Source organism: Cebus imitator, unplaced genomic scaffold (genome assembly GCF_001604975.1).
Source record: "Cebus imitator isolate Cc_AM_T3 unplaced genomic scaffold, Cebus_imitator-1.0 Scaffold79, whole genome shotgun sequence".
Classification (NCBI taxonomy): Eukaryota; Metazoa; Chordata; class Mammalia; order Primates; family Cebidae; genus Cebus; species Cebus imitator.
The window spans coordinates 6,813,791-6,827,007 of record NW_016107394.1 but is presented as its reverse complement, the minus strand read 5'-3'; the positions used below and the strand labels follow the sequence as shown (position 1 = coordinate 6,827,007).

Here is a 13,217-nt window from a genome sequence, read left to right as displayed (position 1 = left end):
GGGGTACAGGGCTGGGGAAGGGTTCTGCGAATGCTGTGAGGGGTGTGTAAAGGGGAAACCAGGCAGGGGGGCAGCAGCTACTCTGAGGGGAGGATGAAAGGGGCTGGGAGACCCGAAAGTGGCAAGGTGGGGTTTTGAAGCAGGGTTCCCTCCCAAACAAAACTACCGGTGAAGCCCCCAGGCAGGGCTTGACTTGGTCTGCAGGAAGGGACTGGCCCAGCCTGAGCCTCAGGTGGGTGGGGCCCATCTCCCCAGTACATCCCAGGGGCCAGTGTCATGGGGCCAAAGGTCCACAGGCCCAGAGCCTGGCCCACCCACACCTGTGCCCATGCCCTCTGTGACCTGCGCAGGAGGCCTCTTCCTCTGGACCTCAGTTGTCTCTGTCCAAAAATGCGTGAGTCTGAGAACGGCGCTGAAGGAGCAGAGCTGTGCAGAAGGATCAAGTGAGGCGCTGAAGTCACTCGGCCTTGGGGCTACATCTTGCCCACGTCAGTCTAGCCCGGCATGGGTTTTGATAATTCCCGGAGGCCGGGGCTGGAAGGGTCGTCACAGAACCAGGCTGTTCATTCTGGAAGGCCTGAGGCTTCGAGGGGGTTAGGAGCTACCTGAGGATGCACAGCACATCCGTGACAGAGGCCAGACTAAAGGCCGGCACAGACCTGACCCCACCCCACCCCTCAAGACCCTAGCCTTCCACCACCCCCTGCCCAGTGGCCCTGCAAGGCAGGGAGACTCAAGATGGCACCCGGTTCAGTGCCTTCCTACCCCAACCCCTCGAGGGCAGTGCCCAGATGGCACCTCCTCAGCACAGCTCTCTCCACGCCCCACATAGAGGCAGCTCTGGGCTGCAAGAGAAACAGTCAGGGAGGGTGGCTCCTGGGCAGCCTCAGGAGATTCAGTGAAGGCCCTGATTATTCCAGGCCTCCTCCTTGAAAGCTGGCAGGGGCTGGGGGCTGTGGGAAATGGCCAGGGAGCGCGTGCCTGGGGTGGGAGGGCTTCTGAAGGGAGCGGAGCTGATGGCGAGAGACTGCACACCACCGGGGCCAGGGCACAGGCTTTATTGGGGACGTGCAGCGGGCACAGCAGAGGCACTCAGGCCCCGGGACAGATGGGCTGGGGAGATGGGCGGTTGGGACTAAGAGGGTCTCAGAGCTGCAGGAGGAGCTCAAGCAAAGAGGCAGAAGGGCAGAGCCACTGCACACGGGCCTGGCCTCCCCGCATGGTCAGCCGGGACTTCTTCAAGCCTGTCCCAGAACAGACCCCAGAGCTGAGTGAGAAAGGACCAGCACTCAGCCCACAGCCACTCTCCTACTCTCCCACCCACAGAATCTCAGCTCCAGCATGCCGCTCCAGCCTGCATGCCTCCAGCAGCCCTAGCCGCAGCAGGCAGCCCTGACACTCCCACCCTCAGTGCATCTGTTCCAGGACCCCAAGTTCCTTGACAGCTCTGCTTCATGAGGGGAAATGTCTTGGGCACATCCCTGACTGTCTTAGGACAAAACACAGGGCTGGCCTTAAGTCAGGGTCCTGGGTACGGTGGTTTAGCTGTACCTGGCTGATGTTAGGTGCAGGTCAGGTACTCCCCGAAAAGGGGGGCTCTCTGGGCCTGTGCAATGTGAAGGGGAATGATTCTCGGAGCCAGAGCTGAATCTAATAAAAATTGTGCCTCAGTTTCCCCATCTGTTTGGTGAGTGAATTGCACCCAATGATCTCAGAGGTTAGCATGCTGCCATCACACCGCTGCTGCCTGCAGTCCGCTTCTGACCATCAGACATCGTAACTGCCCACACCTCCCCCCGACCCCCTCAGCTACACTGAAGAAGCCCAAGAAATGACAACAGATGCTGTATTAGGATGAAGACCTTGCCTTCCCTGACCTCCAGGCCTAAAATAGCCTGACTCCCCAGCAAGCGACACTTGAGGCCCTGGAGAATCCACTCTCTCCAGCTCCAGGGCCTGGGACCCTTCCATTCAATTTCCCCCAGGCAAAGGGAACCCCCTTTACTAACCCACTCCCTGTTTCACTGTCTGAACTGCTGTCTCCTAGCTCAGAAAGCCCTGGGGCCAAGGTCCTCAGGACCAGGGCCCCGTTAAGAGCCACCCTTAACCAGCAGCAATGACCAACAGATAATCTAAAATTGCACCTGTTCCTTGGGCAGAAATAGGCCCCTAGAATATATCCGCATGCACACAGCACACTCTCTCTCATGGATATATGTATGTAGAGACAGATCTCTGCGTAACCTCCCCCTTCACTCTCCACACTGAAGTCAGGCCCAGAAGAGCCAGAGCTGGGCCTACACAGCCTCCAGGGAGCCAGCCACTCTCCACTCCCCGAATCCACCCCTGCAGCAACCCTGCCCCACATCCTGAGGGCTGTCAAGGCGTTATGGGACCAGCAGCCCAGAAACAGGCTCCAGCAAAGGGCACCAAGGCCAGGGGGCAGTGAGCGCCGGCTTGCTGGACTCCCTGGGGAGACTGCCCCGTCGCCTCCGTCTCCCCGACCCTGGAGGAAGTGGATGCCAGGTTTTTCAATCTCTGTCTCTGTGTTCTCTTGGTCTTTCTCAGTCTCTCCCACAGTGAAGCAGGGAGAAGGCAGATGGCCCTGGCCTCCCCGTCCATGCACACTGGCCCCGAGTAGGCCTCTGTCATCTATAGCAGTGCAGTGGCTGGTCGCGCTTCTAGACTACAGAGCCTTGGAATCTTCCTCCTGTGAGCCAGAGTGCTGGCACCAGGCAGAAGCAGAGGAGGAAGGGCATGGGACTCAGGGGGCCTCTGGGCAAGCTGAGGACAAGCTGAGCAGTGAGAAAAATGGCCCCAAAAATACAGGGGGAAGGAGGCAGGGGAAGGGGAGAGCGCAGGTGGGCGAGAGGAGGGCAGCAGCCAGCAGCTGCCATCAGAGCTGGTTAAAAACCACGGAGGCCTTGAGGTTGGCGGGCTCCACACCCTCGCCAAAGGTGACGAGGAAGTACATGACCTTGCGAATCTTGGCCAGGTCCGACAGGCGCTCCCCAAACTCCAGGGCATCGGCCTCATTCCAATCCATGGCATCCGAGTCCTCCTTGCGCCAGAAGATGGCAGCGGGGTCCAGCAGCTGGCGCGTCATGAGGTTGGTGAGGTCAGGCGTCCAGTTCTGTGAGGTGCCCGTGATGGTGACCTTGCCCGGCTTGTCCAGCACAACGTTCCAGCGCTCAAACTGCAGCCGCTGCTGCTGGGTGAAGTACAGGTGGTACACGGACTCTGCTGGCCGCAGCAGCTTCTCCCCATCCTGGCGCTTCTCCCCGCGCTGCTTCAGGCTCTCCACGCGTAGCTGCATCTGCCTGGTCAGGTCCTTGTCCAGGACTAGCGGCATCTCCAGCTGCAGCTGCTGCGGCCCATCCTCCGCCATGGCCCAAGTGCTGCTGCTGCCAACGCCAAGGACTCAAGTGGGCTGGAGCCTGGGGCCGTGGAGAGAAGAGGCCACCAAAGGGGGACCCCGCCTATTCTTCTGCCCTTCCCTCTTCTCCTCCCTTCTTTGCCACTGGCCCTTCCCGGCCCCACCCTTTTCTCAAAATGGGGTGCGTGTGAGGGGCAGGAGTCCCAGAAGCGATAATGCAGGCCCTGCAGGCAGGCAGGAGGGTGGTAGGCTCCTTGGGGACCAGGTCGCTGATGTCAATTGCTGTGGCAACCACCCTGACTACCAGGGCCAGGCTGGGCGCTGGCTTGTTTGTGAAGATGGAAATACTTCGTAAGTGCAGGGATGGGGAGGGTGGTAGGGAGCACTCCTCACTGGAGGTACACAGGTTCGAGAAGTCAGGACCAGAGAGGGCTCAGCGACTGGAGATCTGAAGTCACCCAAGCCAAACTTTGAACCACCCCTGACACCTGCCTCCCCCTCGCTCCTCCACACCGAATCACCAAAGCCTGTTGATTTTGCCTCCCAAACACCCTGGGAACCTTCCCCTACAGTCCCACTGCCAGGATCACTGCCCGGCTACCACATCCCTCACCCTGACCCGGGGGTCTCAAGATTTCGTAAGCATAAGACTCACCCTCAGGACTTAACACACAGATTGCTGCCCCCCCACCCAGAGCTCCTGGTTTATCAGGGCTCTGTGGGCCTGAGAATCTGCATTCCTAGCCACCTCCCAGGAGACGTGTTGCTGGGCCAGGGGCTGTGCTTTGAGCATCACTGACCTGGATGACACTGGCAGCTGGCACTGCGGCAGCCCCACACCACGGCTGCCACAGGACCAGGCTGCACTTCTACTCAAACCCCACCAATCGCTCCACGTGAATTAATCCTCAGTTTCCCCCAGGAGACTTGGGGCTGAGCAAGAAGCTGGTAAATATCTGTATCTCCAGGGCCCAGGGCAGAAACACGAACTTAGCCATTATACTGGGCAAATGAAAGAACTGCGGTGTGTGAGTGGAGATGGAGTGGGGGAGAGGGTAGGGGTGGGAGTTGAGGTGAGGCTGCCGCTGCAACACGCCACACACAGAAAAGAGGACAGAGACACAGGCCAAGGTGTAACAATGGAAAACAATCTGAAGGGTCTAGTGGACCACAAGCCCGGTCAATTGTGAGACAGTGGCTAATCAATCAGTGGGAGCCTGGGCTACCTGAACAGCAGAGGGGCACCAAAGGAGACAGAATACCCAGTCCTGTTAAAACCACACTGCAAACCCTGGGGTCAGTTCTGGGGGTCACTGGCAGCAATTATCCCAAGGGTATTTGAGAGAACAAAACAGCTAGATAACAAACTGCCTGATCCTCACAGAAACTTTTGCTTTGTAGCTGGAGGGGCAGGGGAGAGAGGAACAACTTGGCTAAGGAACTACCCTGGGAGGCTTCCCTTTCCTCCATATGGGAGAGCCGTTTCTATCCTTCCCAGCACCACATTCTGCTTTTTATTTGAATAGTTGCTTAGTTTTTGCCTGTGACGCACATGTCCTGAGTGGGCAGGAAGTGTGTCGGGGCCTGCCACACAGAAGGTCCTCAGAAATGCTTGCTTGCTGAATGAATGAATGAATGACAATGACAAGGGACAGGTGATGTGATGGACCATGGGGCCCAAGGCCAATGCCAAAGGAGGGTGGGCAGGTGGGGAGACAGTACACAGATACTGGCCAGGGCCAAAATAAGGAGTAGGGGCAGGTGTGCGTGGGGGTTGGGAGTGAGGAAGATGCCTGGAAGGGGAGGTCGGAGAGACTGGGCCTTTGGCTGAAGACCTCCAGGGAGAGAAGTTCTGGGCCCAGGCTGTAGCCATGGCAGCTGAAGGTGAAGGCTGATGGAGAACTAAGACCAGGGTAACAGGGCAAGGCGAGAGGGCAGGACGTTAGCCACACGAACACAGTAACGCCTGGGACACAGCAGTTCTTGGGGTAGAATGGGCTGGGAAATGGGAGGAGCCAAGCCCCTTGTGCCCAGGTGACTGGCCAGGGCAGCTAGCTGGTGGGGACAGCAACACAGTGGGCTGAGGGTGGGAGTGCAGTGAAGGAGCCAGGTGCTTGTATGGGGATGCCGTGGTCCAGAAGCAGCACTGGGGAAGAAGGATCCCCTATTTCTGGATCCTGAGGGAGGGGGTGAGGGGGGTGTGATTAGCTTCTACTGATGAGGATTCAGGGGCACAGAACCCCTGGGGAGGGCCTGGGTGAGGGGCACTAAGCTTCAGGAGGCTGATGGTGGAGGGCGGTTGTGACAGGAGTTGAGCCTCACAGACTGGGCAGGAGGGAGGGGTGGTGGGAGCCAAGGGAAGGCCGGTGGGGGAAAGGGATGGAAGAGGGAGGGGAGCAGATGGAGGGGTGGACTGAGGCTTGTGGCCAAGGGAACAGGCAGGATGCAGGAGGCTGCAGCTGGGGTCCGAGCCCACTGATGTCCATAGACCTCTGCTCAGCCATCAGACACCTTGGGAGGACCCACCCAAGGATGGACGTAGCAATGAATACAGAGGAGAAAAGTAAGCTCTAAACCTGCAGATGTCATTGCAAAAATGCATATAAAAAACAAAACAAGGCCAGGTGTGGTGGCTCACACCTGTAATCCCAGAACTGTGGGAGGCTGAGGCAGGTGGATCACCTGAGGTCAAGAGTTTGAGACCAGCCTGGCCAACGTGGTGAAAGCCTATCTCTACTAAAAATACAAAAATTAGCCGGGTGTGGTGACATGCGCCTGTAATCCCAGCTATTCTGGAGGCTGAGGCAGGAGAATCGCTTGAACCCAGGAGGCGGAGGTTGCAGTGAGCTGAGATCATACCACTGCACTCCAGCCTGGACAACAAGAGCAAAACTCTAACTCAAAAATAAACAAAAACAACAAAAGCAAAATCCTCTTTAACACCAAGTGGAAAAAACACTAGAAGGAAACACAGAAAACCCTTAACACTGGTTGTATCTGAGGAATGAAAACCTTAAGAGACTTTGCACATCCTTGTACTTTTTCAAGCCTTCCATCCCTAGTACCTACTATGGTTCTCAGGGCGTAGCTGGTGCTCCATCCATGTGCGCTGAAGCAACTGCTCAACAACTAAAGAGCAGGAACCGCTAATATAACCGGGGAAGGGACAGAATGGAAGGCACTTTTACATGCCCTCACAGGCCCCTCCCAGGCCTAACCTAGGGTTGCTCTCTCCAGCACTCCCTCCTAGAGACACCAGGCGTGCGACTGGGACTCTGGTCACTTCCATGCTTTTTTTGGCCAGGAGCCTGCCTGACTCCTCCTGGGCCCAGCCCTGGCCCCATGACTCACAGCAGGCATCAGGTCTGTCCCTGTGCCCAGAGCTGCCGCAGGCTCCAGAGAGGTGAGCTCACAGCAGACCTTGGCTTAGGCTGGGCCAGGCCCAATGGCAAATGTTCAACCAAACTGTCACATCCTGATTTCAGGTTCCTAAAACTGGTCACCTGAAGTCCACTGCCCTGCCCTCAGGGAATGTACCATCGAGTCGGGAGGCTGAAATGCCCCCATCAGGGACCCCATTGGAGCAGGACATGAGGCCAAGAGATGTCTGGCAGAACAGAGAAACAGGTGGGGCGCCTAAGACAGGGCTGGGGAGGGAATTGAACAAGCGCAGAGAGTGCGAGATGCAAGGGTTTGCCTTCCTTTGGCCCCTTTAGTCCTCTCGACTCTGGGCGCTTGGAAAGGTCAGTTTACACTGAGGACAAGAGCAGGAAGGTGACCTGACAGAGGTTACAAAGCCAGCAGGGGATCAGGCCAGAATCAAATCCAGGTCAGGCTGGCTTCGAATCTTGTGAAGGGTAAGGGTGGCTTCCTGGAGGGGGCATGTGTGTTTCGGGCGTATGTGTTGAGGGTGTGACGCTCAGTGTGTCTGAGGCTCAGAATCCCCAAGTGTGAGGTGGGGAGGACAGGGGTACAGCTCAGGCTGGGCAGCCCCTGCACTGCCCTGCCATGGAGAAAACAGGGAGGCCCTGCAGGGCAACAGGCCCAGAAAGTGAGGGGTGACAACAAGCAGAGCCCAGTCAGCAGGGACGAGGGAGGGAAGGCGCAGTAATGAGCTCCCCAGGGCCTCAAGCCTCCTTCCGGGACCCATGAGCTAGCACCACAGCAGCACCGGAGGCAGAGTGCAATTAGCCAGGAGCACCCAGACCTGCTCCGGCCTCCCCAGGACCCAAACTGCTGTAGGAGATCAGCCTCCTGGCCCTAGCAGCCTCCCAGACCAGCCAGGCCAGGCGTCCCAACTCCCTGCAACAGGAACCTTTGGCCCACAGATAAACACGGGCCTCAACGGCAGGTCTCCTGCCCGCAGTCCTGGGCCCTTTCTTCCTCTAGTTAGAGGTGGAGCTGCACCAGGAAATACCTGGGGCCAAGCCCAGGGCAGGACACACAGCCTCCCACCAACAAACAGCCCCAGGAGAGGACCTGGTGCACCAGCCCCAGCGCCAGGAGGCCCTGGGAGGTCTGGCCAGCAAGGCCGGCCTGGAGCTGCTGGGTGGCAGCTGAGTCCAGCAATTTGGAAAGGAGCTCTGTTCCCAAATCTCTCCTGAGCCTTCTCTACTCAGGTCCTGGGAGCTCAGCAGGGACATATGCGCTGGGCCAGTTCTGCCTGTAGGGAGCTCACCTTACTGGGGGAGGTGACAGATAAACAGGCAATTACAGGGTAAGGCAGGAGGTGGGGGCAGCCCCACAGGATCCCCATGTGCCCCTTCAGCCCCTGGCTGAGCCCTCATCTAGCACAGCGTGGGTGGGCTCTAAGGCAAGGGACCTGGTTCTGGGCTCAGAGAAGCGGGTGGGAGCCTGGAAGCTGGAGAGTGAGGCCCAGCCCTACATCCAGAGCACAGAACCAGGCCCTCTCTAGGCCTTGAGGCGTAGGAGTGAAATGAGCTCATGGGTGGCTCTTGGAAGCCCTCCCGGCTCAGATGCCCCACGAACACCCATATCCATGTGCTGCAACCGTGGCCCCTGCCAAGGCCCAGGGCCAGCTGCTCCTACCCCAAAGGACCACTGGGGCCAGGCTCCAGGGATACCCACCCTGGAGTGGCTTTGAGAGGTCACACCCTGTTCAGCAGACTCAAGAGCAAGACACCTACCAGAGTCTCAGCCTGCCCAAGGGACACTGCTCCCTCTGATGACCAAGGGACACCTCAGAGGATGAGGAAAAACTGTCTTGCACAGGAGCACCCATATGTCCTATGATGTTAATCATCATAATGCTGGTAGACACAGCCACCTTTGGCCGAGCACCATGCCACACAAGGCACGCTGAGTACAGCATCTAGTACCACCTCACCACTCCCGGAGAGACAGCTAGTCCAACTGTCCTGATCTTGCTGATGAGTAACCTGAGGCCAGCTCCAAAGCTACCAAGTGGTGAGGCTCACGGCCAAGCCCAAGAGACGCAGATGTCCAGTGCTCCTCAGCCCCGCTGCCAGCCCCTCCCAAGGGTTGGCAGAAGGGCAGGGATGAGCAAGCACCAATGACCAGAGTCCCCCTGCAGTCCCTACCAATAATTCTGCAGGGAGCCAGGGTCTGCCTCCACTCCAGCCTCCTCGCCTCCTGTGCACTGAATCTAAGGCCCCGCTGCCAAGTGCTCGAATAGGAGGCCGGGTTACAGGAACAGAGCCCATTCTTTCCTACCCAAACCCTTGGGCCCTGGTCCAGAACACCGGCAGCTTGGAACTGGGAGTTGTGACGCTGGGGATCGCCGACCCACCCTTGCTGAACAACTGGGAAAAGTCAGGCCCAGAGGAGGACAGCGACCAGCCAAGTCACACAGCAGGTCTGTGTCTGTCACAGTCTCCTGAGCCCCGTCAGTGGTGTCTGCACACTAAATGTGATGCACACAGCTTCCACATTTCACAGGTATGTATTCATCTGCCAAGTGTCCCCAACGGTGGGAAGGGGACACATCAGAATGACCTTGGGAGCCACACAGATTCCCAGGACCTGTCCCTGGTGTTCCCAGCTGGAGGGGAAGGGAAGGCAATTCTGACGCTCAGCCAGTACTGGGGGCCCCCACCCCACACCTGGCACAGGCTTTCAAAAGTCTCATTTACCACGTCCAGCTTCTGTCTGTCTGGCAGTGAGGGCCTCAGGCTGCGTTCACACTCCCCAGCACCCGGCCCCACCCTGCCCCAGGCCTCACCTTTTGCCACAGTGACTCCCTGGAGGCAAGTGACGAGCAGGCTGCCACAAACCAGCAGTTGCCCACCTGGCCCTGGTGCAGGTCGTGGGAGCTGATGCCATCCACAAAGAGGCGGGGGTCCTTGCAGATGTCCTACGGAGAAGGCGAGGGGAGAGCATGAGGGGCAGAGGAGCACGTGGATGCCCCCCATGGCAGGAGACCCCACTGTTGGCATGGAGATTCACCTGCCTCCCACCACAGACTCGGAGCTCCATGCAGCCCATCTGCTCCCCACCACAACTGCTCTTGCCTGGGATGCCCTCCACCCTTTCTGGCCGAAGAGCGCTCTTCTGCTAAATGTGTGCTGATGAAGAACCTGTGGGAGGACGTCAAGTGCCGGAGCTGGGGCACTGCCTTCCTCCTGGCCACTGCGCCCTCCCTGACCAGAAAGAGCTCCATTCCCTTCCTTCCCCAGAAGCAGCAGCCTGAGTGCCCACCCCACCAGCCCGCAGGGGTCCAGTCCAATCAAGTGGGGTGGGGTTTCGGGCATGGGACAAACACCTAAATCACATGTGGAGAGCACAAAGTGAGGGGCAGGGGGGAGCGGAGGGCCAGGCCCTGAACAGCACCTCCCTCACACAGTCTCATCTGATCTGCCCACCTGAGGAGTGAGGAGCGAGGAGTTACCACTGCATTTTATGGGCGAGGAATGGAGGTTCAAAGAGGGACTGTGACTTGTCAAAGGCACACACAGCAAGCAAATGCTCAAGTGGAGCAAAAACTCCTTTCCTTTTTCTTTTCTTTCTTTCTTTCTTTCTTTTTTTTTTTTTTTTGAGACAGTCTTACTCTCTCACCCAGGCTGGAGAACAAGTGGCACAATCTCAGCTCATTGCAACTTCCATCTCCTGGGTTCGGACAATTCTCCTGCCTCAGCCCCCAAGTAGCTGGGATTACAGGCGTGCACCACCACACCCAGCTAATTTTTATATTTTTAGTAGAGATGGGGTTTCACCATGTTGGCCACGCTGGTCTCAAACTCCTGACCTCAGATGATCTGCCTGTCTTGGCCTCTCAAAGTGCTAGAATTACAGGCAGGAGACACTGCACCCAGCCTCCGTTTTTATTTTCTACGGAGACTGGCAGGCACGACCCAAGGGGCTGCTCCATGAGACACAGCCAGGGAATCCAGCCAGGGCAGCCGCTGGGCGGGGAATGATCCGTGAGCAGCTGGCCGCTCTCAGCCCCAGCCCGCCCTAATTTCTGGAAGCCCCTTGCTCTGCCTGCCAAGAGAGAGGCAGCCCAGGAGGGCTCCAGGACCAGCTGCCCTCTGCACCGACCCTGCCCAAGGAGCTCTGCTGGGCTTTCCGCCTCGCCCTGCAGTGGGGGTGTCTTCCTTCAAAGCCCCTGAGGCAGTGCTGTGAACGGGAAAAGCATGGGCTTTGGCTTCAGACTGGAAACTGAATTCCAGCTCTTTGCTCTGGCGAGCTCTCTGGGCCTCAGCTTTCCAATTTACAAAGTAGGAACAATGATTTCTTTATGTTGTTGGATTTTGGGTTTTGTTTTTTTGGTTTTTTGTTTGAGACAAGGTCTGGTTGTGTCACCCAAGCTGGAGTACAGTGGCACAATCATAGCTCACTGCAGCCTCAACCTCCTAGGCTCAAGTGATCCTCTGGCCTAAGCCTCATAAATAGCTAGGACTATAGGCCAGCACCACTACATTCAGCTAATTTTTAAATTTCTTGTAGAGATGAGGTCACTAAGTTGCCCAGTCACCATGGTCCACTATGTGGACCACTATGTTGGTTCCAAACTCCTGGTCTCAAGCAATCTTCCCGCCTTAGCCTCCCAAAGTGCTGGGATTACAGGCAGGAGCCAATGTGCATAGCCAAGAATTTCTACTTTGCAAGGAAGAACCAGAGTTGTAAAGTGCCAGCCCAGGCCCTGACCCAAAGCGAATGAAGATCTGTTTCAATTTTCAGCTGCTGGGAAGCTATGCCCAGACCTCTATGGGTGGCTCCAAGAGATGCACCCAGGAAGGGTCAGCTCACCCTGTGTTTCTGCAGCTGTGAACATCCCACCCCCAGGCCTGAGCCAGGGGTGGGGCCCAGCCTGATCCCTAGCCCTGGCCCCGGGAACAGAGCAGGCCCCTCTTCTTCTCCCATCTCCTCACTGAGCTGAGAGGAGGCAACTCCTCCCCAAGGGGTCATGGGTATGACGGAGGGTGGGGACAGGCAAACACTGAGACATGCTTTTCATGTACCAAGCACCCTGCTGGGACCACAATCCATCCTCACCATGGCACTGAGAGGTGAGCAATATCCCTTTTTGCAGATGAGGACACTGAGGCCCAGGGAAGTTGAATACCATGCCCGGGCAACACAGCACGGGTAGGTGGCAGCAGCCTCTGCCTGCCTCCACTCCAGCAGGCACTGCTGAGCTAGTTCCAGCCCAAGAGCTTCTGCAGTCCGGCCACAGGCAGCCAGCAGAGGGTGGCAGAGGCAGGAAGACAGAATTTGAATGCCTGCTCCCTAATTGCTGGCTGTGCAACTTTGGGCCTCACCTGTGCAGAGGAGATAATAGAAACAGCTCCTGCTATGTGGCAGGGCTGTGTAGGGAATCTCCAGATCATGGAGTGGAGCAGGTGGCAAGGGAAAATGGGGCAGAAGGCCCCTAGTTCCACCAAGGTGGGACCCTACTGCCCCCTCTGCCCAGGAGAACTGGAGTTTTAGAGGGGCAGAAAAAGGGCTAGAACTCCCCTGAGGGCATGAGCAGTTCCTGAGTCCTGGCCCTCTTTCCAGTTGGCACCACAGGGTGCCCCAAGGCCAACCTGCATGATGGCTTCCGCAGAGCACAGGCCTAGGAAGCCCAGTGAGGCCGCCTGCTCTCATCCATCCCCAAAGGCACCCCCTCAGGAAGCACAGGCAGGAAGAAGGGACTTGCCTCCCCGCCCGGCTGCCCTCCTATCTTACCTCCCAGCCCTGGCCCACACCCCACACCCAGCCCATCCTCTGAGCCAGAGGGAGCTATGACTTAGTATCTGCTTCCCGGAGGCCAGGAGGGCAGGCAGATCAGGGAAGGGAGAGGGGTTTCCATATACCTCATACCACGGGAAGAGAAACAGCTACCACCTGGCATCACCAGGGTCCAGAGCAAGAAGTGACTCAGGTGTCCCTCCACTTTGGATCCTCCCAGCCAGTGTCCTAAGACAGACACATGACTGCCCCATCCCACAGAGGAGGCTGAGCCCAGGATAGGGCAGTGATGTGCAAGGTGACTAGGCAAGTAAGTGGACTGATCTGGTAGGACACCCTAGGTCTGCTGGGCTCCAGAACAGGGTCTCCCCACACTGACCACCACAGCTGGGGCAGACTCAAGGGGCAGATCTAACCAGATCTGGGCCCCAGAACAGGGCTCTGGCCCCAGCCACTTCACCAGTCCTTGAGAGACAGACTGAGCTCGGGAGTCACGATTCCCAGATTCCATCGCCCTGACTTGCCGTGGCAGAGCAGGGACCTGGGGGCAATCATGCAGCCTAGGAGGGAACAGACAGGGCAGAAGGCAGCCAGGCATGTTCCCATTGCCAGGAGAGGTCAGGGTCACCAGCTCTAACCAAGAGAAGCCACCTGAGGTTGGTGGAACCTGGAGTCTGCTCTGGAATCC

The 13,217-nt window shown here is 57.8% G+C and overlaps 2 protein-coding genes across 2 annotated transcripts in view; both read right to left on the bottom strand.

Annotated features, from left to right (window-relative positions):
• The window catches only part of CAPN5 (calpain 5), a 55,630-nt gene that overhangs the window by 19,949 nt on the left and 22,464 nt on the right, over positions 1-13,217 (bottom strand). The window contains exon 3 of the mRNA XM_017533055.1: positions 9,579-9,710. Within this exon, the coding sequence (XP_017388544.1) occupies positions 9,579-9,710 (132 nt within the window). The remainder of the gene's footprint in view (positions 1-9,578; positions 9,711-13,217) is intronic.
• LOC108307624 (olfactory marker protein) lies at positions 1,043-9,690 on the bottom strand. Its single transcript, XM_017533056.2, has 2 exons — positions 9,579-9,690; positions 1,043-3,437 (listed from the first exon to the last, which is right to left on the bottom strand). The coding sequence occupies exon 2, from the start codon at positions 3,386-3,388 to the stop codon at positions 2,897-2,899; it is 492 nt and encodes a 163-aa protein (XP_017388545.1). The 5' UTR covers positions 3,389-3,437; positions 9,579-9,690; the 3' UTR covers positions 1,043-2,896.